This window comes from Primulina huaijiensis, chromosome 16, assembly GCF_012295235.1.
Source record: "Primulina huaijiensis isolate GDHJ02 chromosome 16, ASM1229523v2, whole genome shotgun sequence".
Lineage (NCBI taxonomy): Eukaryota > Viridiplantae > Streptophyta > Magnoliopsida > Lamiales > Gesneriaceae > Primulina > Primulina huaijiensis.
This window is the reverse complement of record NC_133321.1, coordinates 4811110-4830566: the sequence shown is the minus strand read 5'-3', so window position 1 is coordinate 4830566 and position 19457 is coordinate 4811110. Positions and strand designations below refer to the sequence as shown.

Genomic DNA, 19457 nt, shown 5'->3' with positions numbered 1-19457 from the left:
TCAAATTTGAGAACATATTTTTTCTATCAATACTTTGATTTTTATTATAATAAATTTTTTATTTAGTTATAAATAAAGTGAACATATTTTTTTCGACGAAAATCTACATGTTTGTTGAAAATAAAAAAGTTTTTCATTGTGTATTGTCAACTTTGTCCTTATTTTGTACACACTTGAGTAATTTAGTAAGGATATTTTAGTAAAATCAATTATTATGATAAGGTTAAAATTGAAAAAATACGTATTTGTTGGATAAACATCAAATTTGAGAACATATTTTTTCTATCAATACTTTGATTTTTATTATAATAAATTTTTTATTTAGTTATAAATAAAGTGAACATATTTTTTTCGACGAAAATCTACATGTTTGTTGAAAATAAAAAAAGTTTGATTGAAATATTAAAATATTTTTATTTTTATTATTATATCTAAAGTTAACATATTTTTTTCTAATATATTTTTTATTTGGTTATAGATAAAATGAAAATAATTTTTCCCACAAATATCAACATATTTGTTGAAAATAAAAATTAAATTTGATTGAAATAATTTTTTTCTTTTAATTTTAAAAAAATCATTTCTCTCTCTTATTATTATCTTCACTTTCTCTCTCCAATAAAACTTTCCTCCTCGTTAAAATCTTCTCTCCATACAATTCTAAATCCTTTGCCGCTAGCCGCCGTACGAGTCGTCTAAATTTAGAAATAAATACATATTCGAAAAAATCTCGTCATAATCTTTCTATTGATACCGATATTGAGGGGTATTTCGCAACTTTGTCGACGACCGTTCTTCCGCCGATCGTTCTTCCGCCATCATCCACCGGACCGGGACTCCGCCGTTGCTTGGACTTGACTTTTCAAGGCATTTGGAGATCGAAATCTTGTCCTAGCTCGAGTTTCATAGGCTGCCGGTGAGTGAGTTTTTAACCTCTTAATTTAGCTCGACTTTTGGTACCAATTGTTGAGGGGGTTATTTCGATTTTCTTGATGTTAGTCAGTTTCTATGCAAAACTTCCTGGAAAGACCGACTGTTGAATTTGTTTCTCTCTGTTTTTCTGTGGAGGAGAAAAAAATCATACAATTTGGGGGAGAAATGTTGTGCAGTACAAAATTTGTGCAATTTTTCAAAAGCTAGCTAAAGTTTCACACTTTAAAATTTTCTTCGATCATTTTGCATATGGAATAATATATTTTTTCATCATGGTATGTATATATATAATTGGAATTTTCTTTTCTACCTAAACCCAAACATTTTCTTTTTATCATACTAATCTATGCCATAATACTGATGAAAAATGATTTATACATTCAATATTTTATTGATCGCAAAAATTAAAGAAGTTGAAGAATTGTTGACCTTGTCTCCATAAAAGTCAAACTCTTGGAGGAATCCGTTGCGTATCAGCCTCTTCTCTTTTGCAACATTATATATTGCAAATGGGATTTGAACGAGTGTATAAACAACTCCTATGCCACCAACTGCGACTATGTACCTATCCACTTCCTTCCATTCTTTGAAGAACAAAAATGTCGGCATCGCCACCATTTGGAATTTCTTTGCCACATCCTAAAGAAATTTGTATCAAATTAGCAACCCAATGACGATGGATGCTCAAAAAGCAATTACAAGTTGTTGAAATCGATATGAACAAACCAAAACAAACCAATGACAGATTACTTCAATTAAATCGAAAGTTTGTACACGGCTACCTAATCGTGTTTTTGGATACTCAATTGTATTCTAAAGTGCCTAAAAATAGCAATGCAAAGTATAACATTACCTCAAGTTCATCAACCTTCAAGAACAGAACATGGGGTGTTTTCTTAGCAATATCAGCCAAGATTGGTGATATGAACCGGCACGGTCGGCACCATGAAGCTGTAAAATTGATTTTGGTACTAATATTTGATATTTGTTATATCTTTGGATGTAGGTACAATCGTTGCGTCGATTCGAGATATCAACGGAAATTTTAGCCCTTATTCGTAGAATTTACAAAATTTCTATTTATTATGGGCAGAAAAGCTTCTTCCTCAAATTCGAAGAGGTATTGATAAAAAAAAACTATATTTATTTAACGTCATTTGCATCTTTGATAATATATTGAACTAAAAAGTTGTAACTAATTGTGTTGCTAAACAGTAAGTTCTTTGAAGCAACCAGTCCATCAATTGAAAATCGTACTAACCAAGGTACATCAATTGAAAATTTCAAATTTGTAGTATTTAATTGAAATAATATATATCCAAATTTGATTCCTCACAAGCTGTTTGATTTTTTTTTAAATTGCAGATTTATTGACATTTAATAGATATTGCACTTTCGAAAACAAATATTCGAATTTATCAATAGATAAAAAACGTCAATACATTAATAATGTGGTGAATTCGAGAAGAAAAAAAAGATTAAACGAATGTGAATCCAACACATCTACAAAATTAAATAAGGAAAATACAGTTTGGTTACTGAAAGCTTTGATTCATGAAGGTAAAACCAAGTTTAATTCCATACAGTTTTATAAAGTATCGAGAAACTACATATTTTTTTATGTTTATCATATTTTTTATATTTTTTTAGGTCAATCACTTGTTGATCTGCACGAATTGAAACCTATGAACATATGTCGCTACTGTGAAGCGAGAAAGTTTGAATTTGAATCTCCTACATTTTGTTGTGACAATGGTAAAATTAAGTTGGCGAACACTGTGATGCCGCCTGAATTGATAGATCTGTTCACTGGAAATCAATCTCACAAAGCTGTTGATTTTCGGAAAAAAATTAAAGTTTATAATAGTCTCTTCTCTTTTACTTCTTTTGGAGTTAAAATTGACAAAGAACTTGCTTCTTTAAATCATGGCATTTACACGTTTCGAGCGTTAGGCCAAATATTCCACACTCTTCCACCTATGGCGCCCGGTGAGGCTGGTCCATCTCATTTTCAATTGTATTTTTGGGATACAAGTAATGAATTAAATAATAGAATGAATGTGATGGGCAATGCTGATATCGATGAAGAGACAATGAGACTATTAATGGAGGTTCTCAAAAGAAACCTTTACGCTCAATAATTACGCAGAATAAATGATTGGTCGTCTCTTGAGGAAATTAGGCTACATATTTGTAAAAATGCTGTTGTGGATCAACGATGTTACAATACACCTACAGCTGATCAAGTTGCTGCCATTTGGATCGAAGGCAATAATGCTAATATACCATATGATAGAGACATCGTAAGTCATGGATGCAATGGTCAGAGTCATAGAATTAAACATTATTTTGGTTGTTATGATCCTTTACAATATCCGCTTCTTTTTCCGAATGGAGATAATGGTTGGCATCAAAATATTCCCAAATACAAGTCCATGGAAGCTAATAATCAAATTCAAGATAATTTTTCCGTCCAATCGAACTTTTCTTCTATCGAAAATATCCTTCAAGAGGAACAACATGGTACATGTTTCCGTCTTTTTTCTTTTCAATCTATATATTTAAAGTAATAGATTTCATCACTTTTACAAATATTTCACTTCCATGATAGATGAAATAATTGAATCCACATGTCAAGACTTTGAATTTTTCTAAAGATTTCATTACCACTTATGTAATATGCATCTTATGTATTTTAGTTGCAAACACATTAACATTATACATGTATCAATGATGTTTTGGTGTTTTTATGCTTTGTGTACTTATCTAATTTGTTTGATTTAATTTAATTCATTGTTAGAACTTTTACCAATTCACTATATAATATTTCTCTAATTTTTATAATTTAATGCATGGTTTTATTTGTATTATAATATTATATATAATATTTATTTGTAAATTGTGAAAAATGTCATATTCTGAATGTGTACTTTTTCACTTTTTAATATATTATCATAGTAATCAACAAAGACAAGCAAAAGATGGTTTCTTGCCGAGAGTACTATTGTTACAAATTCCAAATAAGAGATAACATGCCATCGACGCTTTTATATGCTGGAAGATTGTTGCAACAATATGCAGTTGATATGTATATTAAGCTTGAAACAACTAGATTGGATTACTTTAGAAGGAACCAAGCGGAAATGAGGTCAGAACTTTATCAAGGTATCGTTGACAGCATTATAAATGGAGAAACAAAAGGAAATGAAATTGGAAGAAAAATTGTTCTTCCAGCATCGTTTATCGGAGGACCAAGGGATATGCGTCGTAGATATCTTGATGCAATGGCATTAGTAAGAAAGTTTGGAAAACCTGATCTTTTCATTACAATGACTTGTAATCCAGAATGGAAAGAGATCACAGATAATTTGAAAGAAGGTCAGCAACCTCAGGATCGACCAGATTTAAGTACCAAGGTATTTCGAGCTAAGTTACAAGATTTAAAAAATCAAATAATTACCAAGTCAATATTCGGAGTGGTTGCTGCTTTTGTTTATGTGGTGGAATTTCAGAAGAGGGGGTTGCCTCATATGCACATATTGATTATTTTGAGGCAAGATTATAAAATCAATGGTGTTGAAAATTTTGATTACTATGTATGAGCAGAATTACCAAACAAAGACAAAAATCACAACCTTCATAATTTTGTTGTGAAGCATATGATGCATGGTCCTTGTGGGGATTTAAATAAAAAGAATTCTTGTATGATTGCTGGGCGTTGTAAAAGCAACTATCCACGCCAGTTNAAGAGGGGGTTGCCTCATATGCACATGTTGATTATTTTGAGGCAAGATTATAAAATCAATGGTCCTGAAAATTTTGATTACTATGTATCAGCAGAATTACCAAACAAAGACAAAAATCCCAACCTTCATAATTTTGTTGTGAAGCATATGATGCATGGTCCTTGTGGGGATTTAAATAAAAAGAATTCTTGTATGATTGCTGGGCGTTGTAAAAGCAACTATCCACGCCAGTTTTGTCAAAGTACAACACAAGGAAAAGATGGTTATCCAATTTATAGAAGAATAAATGATGGGCAAATAGTTGATATACGAAAGGCAAAGCTAAACAATCAATGGGTTGTTCCTCACAATTCTTACCTTCTGTTAAGGTATGATTGTCATGTTAATGTCGAAGTATGCTCTGGATTGACGGCTGTCAAATATCTTTACAAATATATATATAAAGGACATGATAAAGTTGTTGTGCATATTGACTCCAGCAATAGTGATACTGTTGTGGATGAGATTAAGAACTTTCAAGATGCAAGGTGGGTCTCAGCACAAGAAGCACTGTGGAGAATATTTGAATTTGATTTAAACGAGATATCCCCGGCTGTAATAAGTTTGGCATTACACTAGCCTAACAAACAATGCATCACATTTTGGAGGAATCAAAATTTGGAAATTGTCATTCAACATGAATTGACCTCAAAGACGATGCTAACTGAATTTTTTCATATGTGCTCAATAAATTCTAAAGCGAGATCTTATTTGTATGCCGAATTCCCGGAACATTATGTATGGGACAAAAGAAACAAGTGTTGGTATGAAAGGAAAAAAGTAAAGGTTATTGGACGTATAAATGGTGCAAATCCTACAGAAGGAGAAAGGTATTATTTAAGATTATTGCTCAATCATGTAAGAGGACCTACTTCGTTTAACTATTTGTTAACGGTTAATGGAAAGATTTGTTTCACATTCAAAGAAGCAGCACAGAGAAAGGGGTTGCTTGAATCAGATGAGAGCAACTTTGAGTGTTTGAATGAGGCTATGAGCTTCCAAATGCCATATGCTTTGAGAAGACTTTTTGCAACAATCTTAGTATATTGTGAGCCATCCGATGTAAGAAAAATATGGGACACTTACTTTGACGCGATGTCCGAAGATTTTAGGAAAGAAAATGACGGCAACAAGGAATTTTTGGTATCAAAGACATTGCAAAACTTGAATTTTATTTTGGAAAGTATGGGAAAAAGTATTCATGTTTTTGATTTGCCAAGAATAACTATTGAAATAGATGAGTACAATGATAATATTTGTACAGAAGCTCGAGAGGAAATGTCTATTGAAATCTCACCTGACGACTTGTTAGCTCAATCCAAATTAAATGCAGGGCAACGAAAAGCATTCTCAACAATTCTCGAGTGCTTAGATTCCATTGGAAGTGGCCTTTTTTTTTTGTCAATGGACCTGGTGGAACTGGGAAAACATATTTATATCGTGCTTTGCTAGCAAATGTTAGGAAAAGAAATATGATTGCCCTTGCTACAGAAACTTCAGGAGTTGCAGCTTCGATATTACCTAGTGGTCGAACAGCTCATTCCCGATTTAAAATCCCAATTGATTTGCATGAAGAAAGCTATTGTACAATATCAAAACAAAGTGGACTTGCAGAACTGTTACGTGTAACACGATTAATTATATGGGATGAAGCACCGATGGCAAAGCGGATAGCAATTGAAACTGTTGATAGAAGTTTACAAGATATAACGGGAATCCGAAAACCATTTGGTGGAAAGGTGGTTGTTCTTGGAGGAGATTTCATGCAAGTTTTGCCGGTAGTTCCAAAAGCCACAATTCAAGAAACAATTAATGCAAGTTTAGTAAAATCTTATTTGTATAAACAAATGCAACATATGACTCTAACTGAAAATATGAGATCAAAATCTGACCCTGTTTTTAGCGATTTTTTCCTACGAGTAGGCAGTGGGATTGAACCTACCGATAGTGAAGGCAATATCAAAATTCCCGATGAAATGATTATCAAATATTGCAAAAATGATGAGGAGTCTTCTGAAGAAATGCTAATAAATCACATATTCCCGAATCTAATAGAAAATGCTGAATCAACAGCATATATGACAAGTCGAGCAATACTTACTTCAAAAAATGAATATGTTGACAAGTTGAATGAGAAAATTATTCAATTTTTCCCAGGTGAAGGTAAAACATATGCAAGCTTTGATGAAGCTGTTGACGATACTCAAAATTTTTATCCCCAAGAATTTTTAAATACCTTGACTCCAAATGAAATGCCTCCTCATCGTTTGGTTTTGAAAAAAAACTGTACAATTATGCTATTGAGAAATTTAGATCCATCTGAAGGCCTGTGTAATGGAACCCGAATGGTTTGTAAGGAATTTGAAGACAATGTCATCCATGCAGAAATAATTGTTGGACATCATGCTGGAAAACATGTTTTTATTCCAAGAATACCCTTGTCTCCTGCTGCGAACGAGGGATATCCTTTCCAATTAAGAAGAAAACAGTTTCTGATTCGTTTGTGCTATGCAATGACAATTAATAAGGCACAAGGTCAAACTATACCAATTGTTGGAATATACCTACCACAACCTGTGTTTTCGCATGGCCAATTATACGTTGCATTATCTAGAGGCACTTCAATGTCCGCTACAAAAGTCTTGATAAAGCCAAATTCAATCACAAATATTGATGATGCAAGAACAAAAAATGTTGTATACAAAGAAGTTCTTCGTCAAGGTCCATAATTTCATTAACTTATTTGTCAGAATAATTTTGATATTGCATGTATGAAATTGATATATTTACAAATAATCTGAATTTGCAGACCAGGAGATGGCCACGGTCAAGGGTAAAGAGTGGAAATAAAAGAGACTGCATTGCAACAAATGTGGGTGAAAGGACAAAGCTTAAGTATGTCGGACTTGAAGGTTTTATCTTTCGTTATGTTTTTCACAATTTTTTAAAACAATTTCCAGTTGGCGTCGAAGAGCATCAAAATCCATTTTCGAACAAAAAATTCAGCAAATAAAACAAAGCTCACTATTTGACTTGTCCTACATCCTTGGAATAACTTCCTACATAAATGATGTTATCTGTTTCTCACATATTTTTGTATGTTTTTTAAGTTTCAATGTGGGATTCAATTACTTTAGTCTTTGGAATAGCATATTTACATGTTGCGAATTAATCGAAAGACGTATAGCAATAAGGCTATCCTGATATAGAAAAATTATGCCATATAAAAATTTCTACTAAATTATTCTTTCGGAAGTATGCCGGTCATATTAGACTCTGGTTATTGCTGAAGTGAACTAAGCTTTGTTGAGCCACACTATATTACTAATATTGACAAATGGGAGTTGAAAGAATTTACCTTTAGACTCATTGATTTCTTCCGTGTTATTTACTTTTTGAAACTTTCTTGTTTTCTTTTCTGTTTATTTTTCAGAATGTCAAGAGTGAATATTCTATTTTATGTAGGACAAGTCATGATTATGGTGTTTAAACATGTTTTATCTCTATATATTACTTCAGATTGACAGCCATGGAAGCGTGCAAGAGCTTTTTCCCAGCAATGCCCAACCTAAAAAGGGTTGAAGCAGAAATAGTACTTATAAATCCTTCGTGAGTATTCATTCTATCTTTATGTCTTTATAAAAAAGAAAAAACAAACTAATATTTTTCAAAGCCTTATTTTAGTATTAAAATTTTACAATATATGATTGGATAAATATATTTTTACTGATTTTAACTATTTTTCCCTCTTCTTAAAGGCTAGATACTATAACAATTACTTTATGGGATGATCTTGCTATTAACGAAGGACTATTTTTACAAGAGATAGAGATGGATAAACCGATTATAGCTTTCTGTAACTTGAAAAGACATATATTTGAAGGTAAATTTTTTAAAAATTTTATAATCAATATTTACAAAAATTATTCATTAACATTAATCACTACTTCTCCTTATGACTGATAATAGGAAAGTTTCAGTTCAAATCAACAACAACAACAACAATGTTCACAAATCCATCTTGCATAGAAAAAGAAACAATAAATATATGGTAATATTATTTTCGATTGTTTTTAACAAATCTATAATATTGATATTATTTCTTTTTACTATTCAAGTTTGTAAATATCTTTATGTTAATCATTCTACTACAGGTTAGGTAACAACTTCAAAAAAAGAAGTCTAGAAGAATTATGGATGACACATCAAATTAAAGATGCTGAAGAAATTACTTTGAGGCAAATTCTCGATCAGATTATTATTCTACCAAAGGTTACGTGTCATTTCTTATTCAATTTATTTTTATTACTTCACGATTATTTTTTTTAATATTTATTCATTGGAGCAAATATTTTATTAATGACATTTATAAAAAAAAAAATTAGATAGGGAATCACAAATTGATATTTAATTTGACGTTATGTATCTCACGTATTAACAAATACAGAACAAATTCTATTGCTTCAAGGCATACATATATGAGGTAGAAAATAAGGCGAATCCATGGTACGAAGCATGTAGTAATTGCTCAAAATCAGTCAACAAAACAATGAAAACCCGGAGCTGTAATAACTGCATAGACTTCAATATCAGTATTGTGTCAAGGTAAAATTACATTTAAACATTATATTTATAAGTTTACATGAGTTGATAATAATGCCTTACATTAAATTGTTATTGTAGATATAGAATAACGATGAGCGTAAATGATGGCACTGCCACTGCAAGTGTTACATTGTTCGGAAATGTCGCAAATGTTTTTATTGGCTGCATCGTTGAAGATTATATCGATTACATCAATAAGGTATACAAATAATGATTTTTTTTTCCAAAGAATATATATAATTACCATTTACTAATAAAAATATTCTTTTTCTACAGGATGGCAACACTTCAATATACTACAAGCTTTTAGAGACACCAAATAGAGAAGAATATACATTTCTTCTCAAAATGGACAAGTCGGTTGAAATAAAAGACGGAACATTAGCATTTGTAATTGAAGGCATTCAAAATCCAAGCACAAATTTCAACAACAAAAACGTTGCAAGCAAAAAGAGATCTGTAGATTTCGAACAAGAAGATATTAAAAATAAAAGAGGATCTCCAACAAATATCATTAACGATATTGGCATACAAATAATAGAAGACCACGACAATACAAATATGGAGATTAAGGATGATGAAATTATAGCTTCTCCTGCAAGGAAAGATTTTCAGCATAAAAAAATACAAAAAAAGAGAGGTCGTCCAAGAAAAGAATCATCAAAAAATAAAGATATGAAAATGCAAATGATTGATGGCGATAACACCACAAAAATTGTTATTAAAGATGATGATAATATTGCTTCTTTCATGAAGAAGAAAGGGCGAATGAAAAAGGAAAAACTCGTGAAAGATAGAAAATTCCAAAATATAAAAGAAGAAAAGGTTGACACAATTATTTGATTTAAGTTTTAGAATGCATTATCTACATTATATTTTTATTTTTCTTGAATTAAATAAATAGTGGTAAAATAATGTGATCAACACTATAGATTATATTTTTTCTTTATCTCATATTTATTTTAATATTTTTGTTATGACATCAATTCTATGTTATATTTTTTGATTGATTACTAATATATTTTGCAACAATTATATATTCATTTTTGTTTGAAATACATAACATTTGTTTAACAAATAATATTTTCACTTTATAATACATGTTGTATAAATTATATTACATTGAATTTTACTGTTTGACTAAATAAAATAGATGAAAATCATTAATTATTTGAAAACTTATAATCTCTTCTTAACTCATTTCTTTAACAAAATTTATCAACAATAGAAGTGTGTTTCCACGTGCAACGCAAGTGTCTTTTCCTAGTAAAATTTAAACATGCATATAACGTTTTTCTTTTTAAACCAAGCATGCAACATGTCTTTTAGATGTCCACGTTAAATCATAAAATCCATAAACATTTAAAATAAACGTTTTAGCTTATAAAAATCATAAAAAAAGCCATAAACATTTTAAAATAAACATTTTAACATCATAAACGTTTAGAATAAACATTTAAATCATAAACGTTTAAAATAAACATTTTAACGTAAACATCCATAAACATAAAAATTCCATAAACATTTAAAATTGACATATTAACATATAAGAATTCATAAACATTCATAATCATTGAAAATAACCATATTAGCACATAAAACAGCATTCAGGACACTGCCATGACGTTTACTAATTTCTAGGTGTAAAAAGACCGTTTTACCTTTGGACGTAAAATTTCACGTTTTCGACATTTTCTTAATTTCATTGACTCTAACATGTCCCAAATATTTATTTAAGCTTACATGAATTTTCTCATATTTTTATCTAGCCTAAATCGATGACTTTTAAATTAATCTTTAAATAAGACATATTAACGCGCTTTAATCCCGAATTAAACCAAATCTTAATATAAAATTCCCAAATTAAAAACTTAGCCTTTGAAGAATTATTTAAGCTTGAACCTAATTTTTCATAATTTTATAAAGCTTAAAACTAGGCGTTTCAATTAACTCGTTAATTAGCGTTTCGTGCGGCGATTAAATCCCGAATAAATCCAAAACTCGTTATTTTTGTCCCAAACTTTTAACATAACCTTTTTATGATTTATTATACCCTTCCAAGTCATGAGCCACACCCGTGGATCCATGGATTCAATTTTTGTTCTTTAATTTTCGTTTTTGATACATAACCGAACCACCCGAGCCAACTCCTAATTTACTCGAGCCACGCCCGAGCCACCTCGAGCCAAACCCAAGCCAACCCATCTAGGAACCCTACTGACCAGCCCCGAGCCCAAGAACCAGCCCCTAAGTCGCACAATCACTCCTGGTAACCGACCCCAAGTACATGCGTGTGTGCGTTTGTAGTAGGTTTCCTAGCCCCCTTGGGACACTACCAGCCCTTACCCATCGGCCACCCATGACCCTTACCGACCCTATACCATGCCCAGACCAAGCCCGGACCAACCCAGCCACCAGAACCCCAAGCCCGCAGCACCTGAATCAAGAAGCAACCTTCGCGTTCACTTGCTGTCATGCGCAAGCTCACATCCCTTCCAGCCCCAGCGCACCCAAGTCGCACCAGCCCCTGCCCACACCATCTTACGCCCTCTTAGGACCCTAAGGACCTAGCCCAACCCAGCCTAGAGCCCCATGGCCGAGCCACTTCTTCCCTAACCCAACTGTCAACCTGCGCTGCTATCTCTTGCTCTCGGGTGGAGTCCTTCTTGGAAAGGACTCCTCCCAGCCCCTGATTTTCGAGTCATAGCGTGGCTAGGACTCTTCCCCGACTCAGACCATGACCCAGCCCTGACCCCAGACGAACCATGCAAGGCCTATCCTCTTATTCCCTAAAAACCGAGCCCTCAAAACTCACCACCACAAGTTTCGGTTCCTGTTTGTTACATTCATGTTTGTGCAACGTTTAGGTTGTGTTTTATGTACCTAAAGATTAGTGTAAACATCTTTAATTATACTCCTAACATGGCAGCCCCCTTAACCACATAAAAACATGATTTTGGAATCAAATAACACATGTGTAAAGCATATATGCACATAGTTACGAAAATAAAACTTGTGTGCTTTTTTTTCATGCAAATTCAAACTTAAATACATAATATGGTGTGATGATGAGTAAAAAGAGAATATGGCGTGCCTTTGCGTGTAAAATGCACGAATTATCGTTGACGATTTGAAGAACGACGACAAGGGACGACGGCTTGAAAACTCTAGCAAACTTGATGACTTTTTCCTTCAAAATTTTGTGTGTGAATGTCGTGTATATGGTGAGTTTGGGAGAGAAAAAATTCTGATTTGAGGCGTAGGAAATTGTGAGGGTTTGAGGTGGTTTACATATTATATAGTTTAATATTTCTTTAATTAAGATTAGGCCCATTAAGCACCCAATTAGGCCTATTAGTGCTTAATTAGGATTTTAAAAATAATTTTGTTTAGGAAAATTGTGAATTTATTAGCCGGGTTGTTAATACGTTCAATTTTTTGTTGAAAATCCAACACCGATAAAAATTACGTCCCGGCGTATAAAATCACCTCAAAGCCCCCTTATTTTCAAAAATAAGAAAAAACATCACCCATAATTTAAATAATTAAAAACAATTATTTAAAAAAAATATTTTACGTTTTGCAGCCCTCGGTCTCCGTTCCTCGATCGCAACTTGAATATTCCTTAAAAATACAATTTTTATGCAACAATGTAGAAAATATATTTTTAAACATGCAAATATACACAACATAATTAATCCATGTAATTAAAACATTTAATTAAAATACAAGAGAATTTAATAATTGCTTGCATGTGGTTTGCGTGGACTTTTAAATTTTCAGGGCGTTACAATAACCCAAAGACATATATCAAGATCAAGAACGAAAAAAGGAAAAGATTTAAAAGTAAAAGAGAGCAAAGCATCACTCAAGATTCCATGCAGCCTCAAAAAACCAAAACTTTCGAAAACATAATCAAATAAAACAAAGAATATAAACAAGAAAAGTAGCAACAGAATTTGCACCAAAACCCTACAAAATTGGGACCAAACGAGCGCAACGAGGATTTAAAATACGGGGACAAAAAAACTACAAAAACACAAACTCTTAGTTACTTGCGAAAAAACACATTTTGGTCGATTTATAAAATAGAATACAGATTTAATGAAAAAAGATTTCCAACATTTATTGGATTGCTTCTCTTTCTTCACTTTCAGCGATTTCGAGTCTTTAGCAATGCCTGTCACTTCATTCACTTTGGAATATTTTTCTCACCTCATCGTCAGTGATGGCGTCTATATTACCAAGAATGTCGTCGGGGATCAATGTTTTCCCGTTTGAGCGAGGGAAAACAACTTCCTTCACAATATACTTTATTATTGATTATTCAAATATTACAAAAGGGTATTGGGTTTCAAAAAAACTGAGGGCTTTTTTGTATTTTGGCCAAAATTAAGAAGCTCAAACAAATGACGGCTTTCGTCGAATAGTATGAAGATATATTTTCTGGCATGAACACGAACAACAAATTAATGGGGATTATTGCTCATTTGCCCCAACTTTATTGCTTTTGATGAATGGATCAAGGGTTTTGAGTTACATATTTTGAACATTTTGAGCACCTCATCGACTAGGTTAAATAGAACATACGTTGGAAGTAATTCTCTATTAGCCACCCAGATCATTCATCTTGAATAAATAAATGTTCTTTTATAATTCTTGGTGCGAACGGAAAGGTAATGTTTGTCTGCATTCAACCAGTCATGTAGTTCAATCAAGTATTTGCATCTAACAATCATGTCATATAGCTCTCGTCATGTCATGAATTCGATCGTCTACATTTTACAGTCATGTAATTCGATCGAGCACTGCAGTAATGAGCATGCTCTCAAACATTTAAGATTCAAATCTATAGTAAATATTAAAATTTTCTTTCAATTTATCATTTCTTTACTTATCCTCCCATCCAATGATTATCTTCAAAAATAACAAATAAACTAAATAAAAAAATAAATTATTTCAATTTGGTTTTCTGTTTTGTTATTAAACTGCAAAAAAGATACATGATTCAGTTTTAGTTTGATCCACAAACTAAAATCCTCACAAGAAACCGACCTAATTTTGAGCAATCATGGTTTGGATCATTTTCAGGCTTTTTTCTTTAATACTTGGGGAGTGGAATCTTAAAGGTCTCAGACTCAAACACCTTATCGCATACTGGGATACCGGATGCCAGTAGGACAAGAGCCCTGTGTCGGTTTCTACAGTTTTCCCGCGCACACCATTAGAACAAAGCTATATAGTTCGGGAAAGGATAAAGATACGAACCCAACTGAAAATAAAAAGCATAAGACAGTAATTGCAATCTCTTTCCAGAATCAAAAATCAAAAACTTAACAAACATCCTAAAGTATCGAGCGAAAATTGAAAACAGTCTGAAACGGTACTAAGAAATAATATCGATTAACCACAAAATGACCGAAGTAAATGCCATTTGATGGAGAAGAGTCTATTTAAGAGGAATGAACCTCGAAGAGTGGGTGGCACCGATACCAGGTCTTCCATGCTTCACTGGCTTGTATGAAATCGAGAATTCTGCAAGATAGTGGCCAATCATTTCAGGCTTGATTTCAACCGGATTGAAGGTCTTGCCATTGTATACTCCAAGGACACTCCCGATCATCTCAGGTACGATAATCATGTTTCGTAGGTGGGTTCTCACCAATGTGGGCTTCTCACCAGGTGGTGCCTCACGTTTCTGAAATGTTTCATTTTAAATATCAGATTATATGAAATACTGAAAATGTGTAACATTTCACCACTGAGATTTTCCAATAATCGTTTATAATAACTTGGTCATATAAAAACCTAACCATGACTATTAACCCAACTCAACATACTGTAGGCTCATGGTAGAGCAATCAAATGTGGCCTGTCAAGATTAGCTGGGAGGGAAAAAATGACTAGTTACCTAATATGCACCCCGGGAATAAAACGAGAGACCAAAAGTTTAAAACAAAGAACATGACAAGGTAGGTTGATGAGATAGTATTTATTTTGTAAATAGAAATATCAAAGGTGGTGGTTCCTTTGAAGCCAAAGGCATGAGCCTGCAAAGTATGCTAGACCAGACTAGTAAATATTAAAATGACTACTATTCGATGACAGACGATAAACTTGCTCCATGTAAGTGCCATTCACTTGCAAGACGAGAGTCATTATGTTTCTGTTTTTTAGTAAAGAGAAAGCATGCTCGCATCTCAACGGATTTGAATTGCCAAGGTAAGTGAAAAACTACATATCCTGATAACACCATTTAGCTTACACCTGAGAATTTTGTGGACATTCATAGCATTAGAGCAATAACAGATTGTCACAAATATTCATGCTATGCCTCATTCCCAAGTACAACTTGTTCTTTGAGATTCTATTATATAAAAGCCCAAAAGCACCACAATCTAAAGCACAACAAAACCAGGACATAATTTTTTATTTTTTTTAAAAAAAAATAGAGTAATTAGCATCGATAAAGTTCTAATGGAAAGTAAAAATGACTCACAGCCTTGCGAAGTTTCTTGATCAAAGCCATTGGTTTCCTCTTCAAACCCCTTTCAAACCTACAATAAAGTAACATAAATAAGAAAGGGTATGTACCCAAAAATCAAAACGGTCCAGAATTTTACATGATAGGATAGTACTTGCAGTAGAAAACAGGTATTCTCATTCATGAAACCATGAGTGTCATGCCCCGGATCATTGTTGCAAGCTAAACCTACTTCAAATTCCAATTCTAACATTATGTATAGTTCATGAACCAGACACGAAAATGCACGAGCCGAGCTGTACGAGTAGTTTTATGCACAGCTTACAGACTTGCCAACCAGACAAATATTACAACCTCAAGGTCAAAATAGCGAGTCGCTTGAACGTGAGCTCAAGCTCAAGATTCATGATTCTGAATTGGGTGGGCTCGAGTTCATTCTTTTAGTAAATCCAAAACTCGAGAAGTATACATTCGATTGCTACTGCGCGTTAATCAACTACCAAACTAAATTCCACCGAACTAGATTGCAGAAACATAGCACATACACACACCACAAAGTAACACAATTCACATCGAAAATACGTACCTTCTACGAGCACGAGCACTGAAAAGCTTCACGAGTTCATCAGTGGGCATATCAAGAAGAGCATCGAGGTCGACTCCCCTAAAGCTGAACTTCTTGAACGTTCTCTTCTTCGGCTGCCCCGCCGCCACCTCCGTTTCAACATCCGCCTGCAGAAACACAAATATAATCATAAAACTCACAAGCGAAGGATTCTGCGAGTATTAACTATAGAGGTTGAAATCTACCATGGTTGCTCGGGGAAATTCTTCGCTGAGGCTCTCCGAAGTTTGAAGCAACGCCGCTAGGGTTTCGATGGAAATGGATAATAGAGTGATTTTAAATAGTGGGTTGATGAGCAAACGGCATATGATGTAATGGGCTAACATCAAATATGATAGTTTAGGCTTAAGGTCCAGGTTATGAGTATAAATCAGCCCAAACATTATTTATTTTTATTTTTAAACTTTTTTTTTGGTTCTAATATATAAAAAAAAATTAAATGAAATAAGAACAATAGATATTTTAAAATTTATAGTTTGATGATTTAAAATTGAAAATTCTAATTTAGAAATTTAAAAAGATTTCAAATTTTGAAGCAAAAATCCTATTTTTTTCTTGTATCTCATAATGGACTTTCCAACTCAATATATTGATGTTATTTGATTTGTTATTCTTAAAAATACAAGATTGTTATCATTATTCGGTATTGTTAGAGCAAAATTCTGTCATCCCAAAAAAAGTTAGAGCCCAATAGGCTAAAGTCCATTAAGTCGAAAGAATTTAGTGGTTTGACAGATTGGTCTACACATGATTGATGAAGTTTAGACACATCACTGGTCGTGGAATATGAAACGTCCACTATTCGTTTTCTTAAAAAGTACAAGATTTTTTTATTTTTTTTATCCTAGTAGTTCGGCCGATATACATATATATACTTAAAATATTTTGACACATTTTGGAAATAAAACATCTAACTATATTTGAAAATCCAAAAGAAATAATTCAAAGCACAATATCGTCAAACGTTTTCAAATTCTAACTTAGTAATAAAGTTAAATCTATCAACCTCTCAAAAGCCACTCAAAAGCATAAATAAAAGTTGTAAAAATCTTTAACATAAACTTAAAATCATAAGTGCAGAAAACTAGCGCTGGTCCTCGTGTTATGTACACTTTCAGTTCAGTAAGATCAACCATCAAGACCTCCACTAGCATCAACATCATACTTACCTGTATCGATCACACCTAGTGAGTCTAAAGACTCAGTAAACCATAATCTTGATAACAAATAACATGTATACAATCACATACAACAGTGAAAATACTTTTACGTAAAATAACATTTCATAATCATGCATAAACATAAACATTTTTTTATATCATCATAAACATAACAATTTCATCATATACGTATACGTTTTCCTTTCGTTAAATTCAGATCGTTAATTGTGAATTTCGTATTAGCTGAACGTTGATGGATCCATTTACATGTAACCACAGTACTAGGCGACGGGGACATCAGTGACACTCTCGTCAACTGAGCATTGGCCTTACGTATTATCGTATCATCGTATTAGTCATAATTACTTCAATTCCTTCAATATTTTATATTTTCATTTCTTTATAAAAATTAAACATGCATAAATCATTTTTCTTTTAAACCAAAGATGCAACATATCTTTTAGCATTAACGTTTTATCATAAAATTCCATAAACATTAAAATAATCATATTAACATATTTTACAGTATTCAAGGAACTGTCAGCACATTTATTATTTTTCAAGTGTAAAATGATCGTTTTATCCCTAGAAGCATAACTTTCTATATTTATCCTTAGACCTCTAAACGATGTCCCAAATCATTCCAAACTTAATATATTACCTTAAAACACTCCCTTAAATGTTCCTTAGGCTTAAAATTTAGGTTTTCGATAATTTCCTCGATTCGTTTTTAAACTTAGACGTACATCCCGGTTTTGACTCGTATTGACTCGAAACATAACCAAACTTGAACCAAAGCTTAATAACACCTAAATAAACCATATTCAACCAAATTCAAGCCAATTAAGAACCTCGATCAAGCCTAGCACGCTGCTGAAAATTTCTGCACAAACCCTTGCCCCTACATGGTTCGATCCTAAGCTAACCTCGACTCCAGCTCCTTAGCCACATGTCCAGACCTTAGTTAACCCTCCTAGGACCATAACCATGACCCTAAACAGCCACTGGACGGAGCCTAGACGACCTATAAGCCTCAGCCCTTAAACCCGTGAACTAAAGCATGCGCATGACACCCTACTCTCACGTGATTCCCCCTTGCCCTTCGAGCCAACCCTCGTCCAGCCATCTTAGGACCCTCATGCAGCCCTCTTAGGTCTCCTAGTCATGCTCTAACAGTAGCTAGAAACCATAACCAACAAGGACTCATAGCCGAAGACTCCTTAGCCCCTAGGACTCTTATTTTCGTTCATCCTTGCATCCCAACTGTTCAGCCCCTTTAACATGGATCTATGGACCCTTAAACATGTGGAAAAATATCCCTTCAAGTTCTCCTACCATGAGAGCCCTTTTGTGCATCATTAGAAGGAGTTTTAAAAGATGAAAACACTAGTTTTGTGCATGTATAGCCATTAAAACGAAAATATATATAGTATATCATGTTTTTTCATGCAATCATGTATCAAACACATAATATGGTGTGAAAGATGAGAAAAAAGAGATTAAGGCATGCCTTTGCATATATTACGCAAGAAACGTTTTGGCGATTCGAGGGACGTCGACGGAGAGAACCTTGCTAAATTTTTCTTCAAGCTTTTCATGGCTTTCCCTTCAAAATCTCGTGTGGGGTGTGTGTGTTTTGCTAAGAAGAGTCCTAGTTTGTTTTGGGCGTGAGGGGACGTGAGTTGTGGTGTGGTTGGGGAGGGTTATTAGCTTTTTATTCTAGTTAAAACTCATGGTGCAAGCTTGGGCCCATTAGACAAATATAATAGACCCATTAAATCCATTAGTTATTATTTAAAATATTTTGCTTAGAAAAGTTTTTGAAATTATTAGCCGAGTTCTCAAAAAGTTTCTATTTTCGTTGA

At 33.1% G+C, this 19457-nt stretch overlaps 3 protein-coding genes and 2 long non-coding RNA genes across 5 annotated transcripts; 4 read left to right on the top strand and 1 right to left on the bottom strand.

The window, feature by feature from the left end:
* The first annotated feature begins 687 nt into the window (after positions 1 to 687).
* LOC140960779 (uncharacterized) lies at positions 688 to 2528 on the top strand. Its single transcript, XR_012172257.1, has 3 exons — positions 688 to 916; positions 1940 to 2053; positions 2149 to 2528. It is a non-coding gene; the product is annotated as an uncharacterized lncRNA (long non-coding RNA).
* A 1386-nt stretch (positions 2529 to 3914) lies between these two features.
* On the top strand, positions 3915 to 5297 carry LOC140960966 (uncharacterized). The gene is made up of 2 exons (XM_073419294.1): positions 3915 to 4311; positions 4540 to 5297. Exons 1-2 carry the CDS (start codon positions 3915 to 3917, stop codon positions 5295 to 5297), a joined length of 1155 nt encoding a protein of 384 aa, XP_073275395.1.
* On the top strand, positions 4687 to 8216 carry LOC140960778 (uncharacterized). The gene is made up of 2 exons (XM_073419049.1): positions 4687 to 7439; positions 7528 to 8216. The coding sequence occupies exons 1-2, from the start codon at positions 6191 to 6193 to the stop codon at positions 7566 to 7568; spliced, it is 1290 nt and encodes a 429-aa protein (XP_073275150.1). The 5' UTR covers positions 4687 to 6190; the 3' UTR covers positions 7569 to 8216.
* A 234-nt stretch (positions 8217 to 8450) lies between these two features.
* Positions 8451 to 10231, top strand: LOC140960669 (uncharacterized). The gene is made up of 3 exons (XR_012172238.1): positions 8451 to 8601; positions 8688 to 8769; positions 8873 to 10231. It is a non-coding gene; the product is annotated as an uncharacterized lncRNA (long non-coding RNA).
* Positions 10232 to 14578: 4347 nt separating this feature from the next.
* LOC140960734 (small ribosomal subunit protein uS19x-like) lies at positions 14579 to 16757 on the bottom strand. The gene is made up of 4 exons (XM_073418983.1): positions 16618 to 16757; positions 16394 to 16539; positions 15823 to 15880; positions 14579 to 15021 (listed from the first exon to the last, which is right to left on the bottom strand). The coding sequence occupies exons 1-4, from the start codon at positions 16618 to 16620 to the stop codon at positions 14773 to 14775; spliced, it is 456 nt and encodes a 151-aa protein (XP_073275084.1). The 5' UTR covers positions 16621 to 16757; the 3' UTR covers positions 14579 to 14772.
* Between the last annotated feature and the right edge of the window lie 2700 nt (positions 16758 to 19457).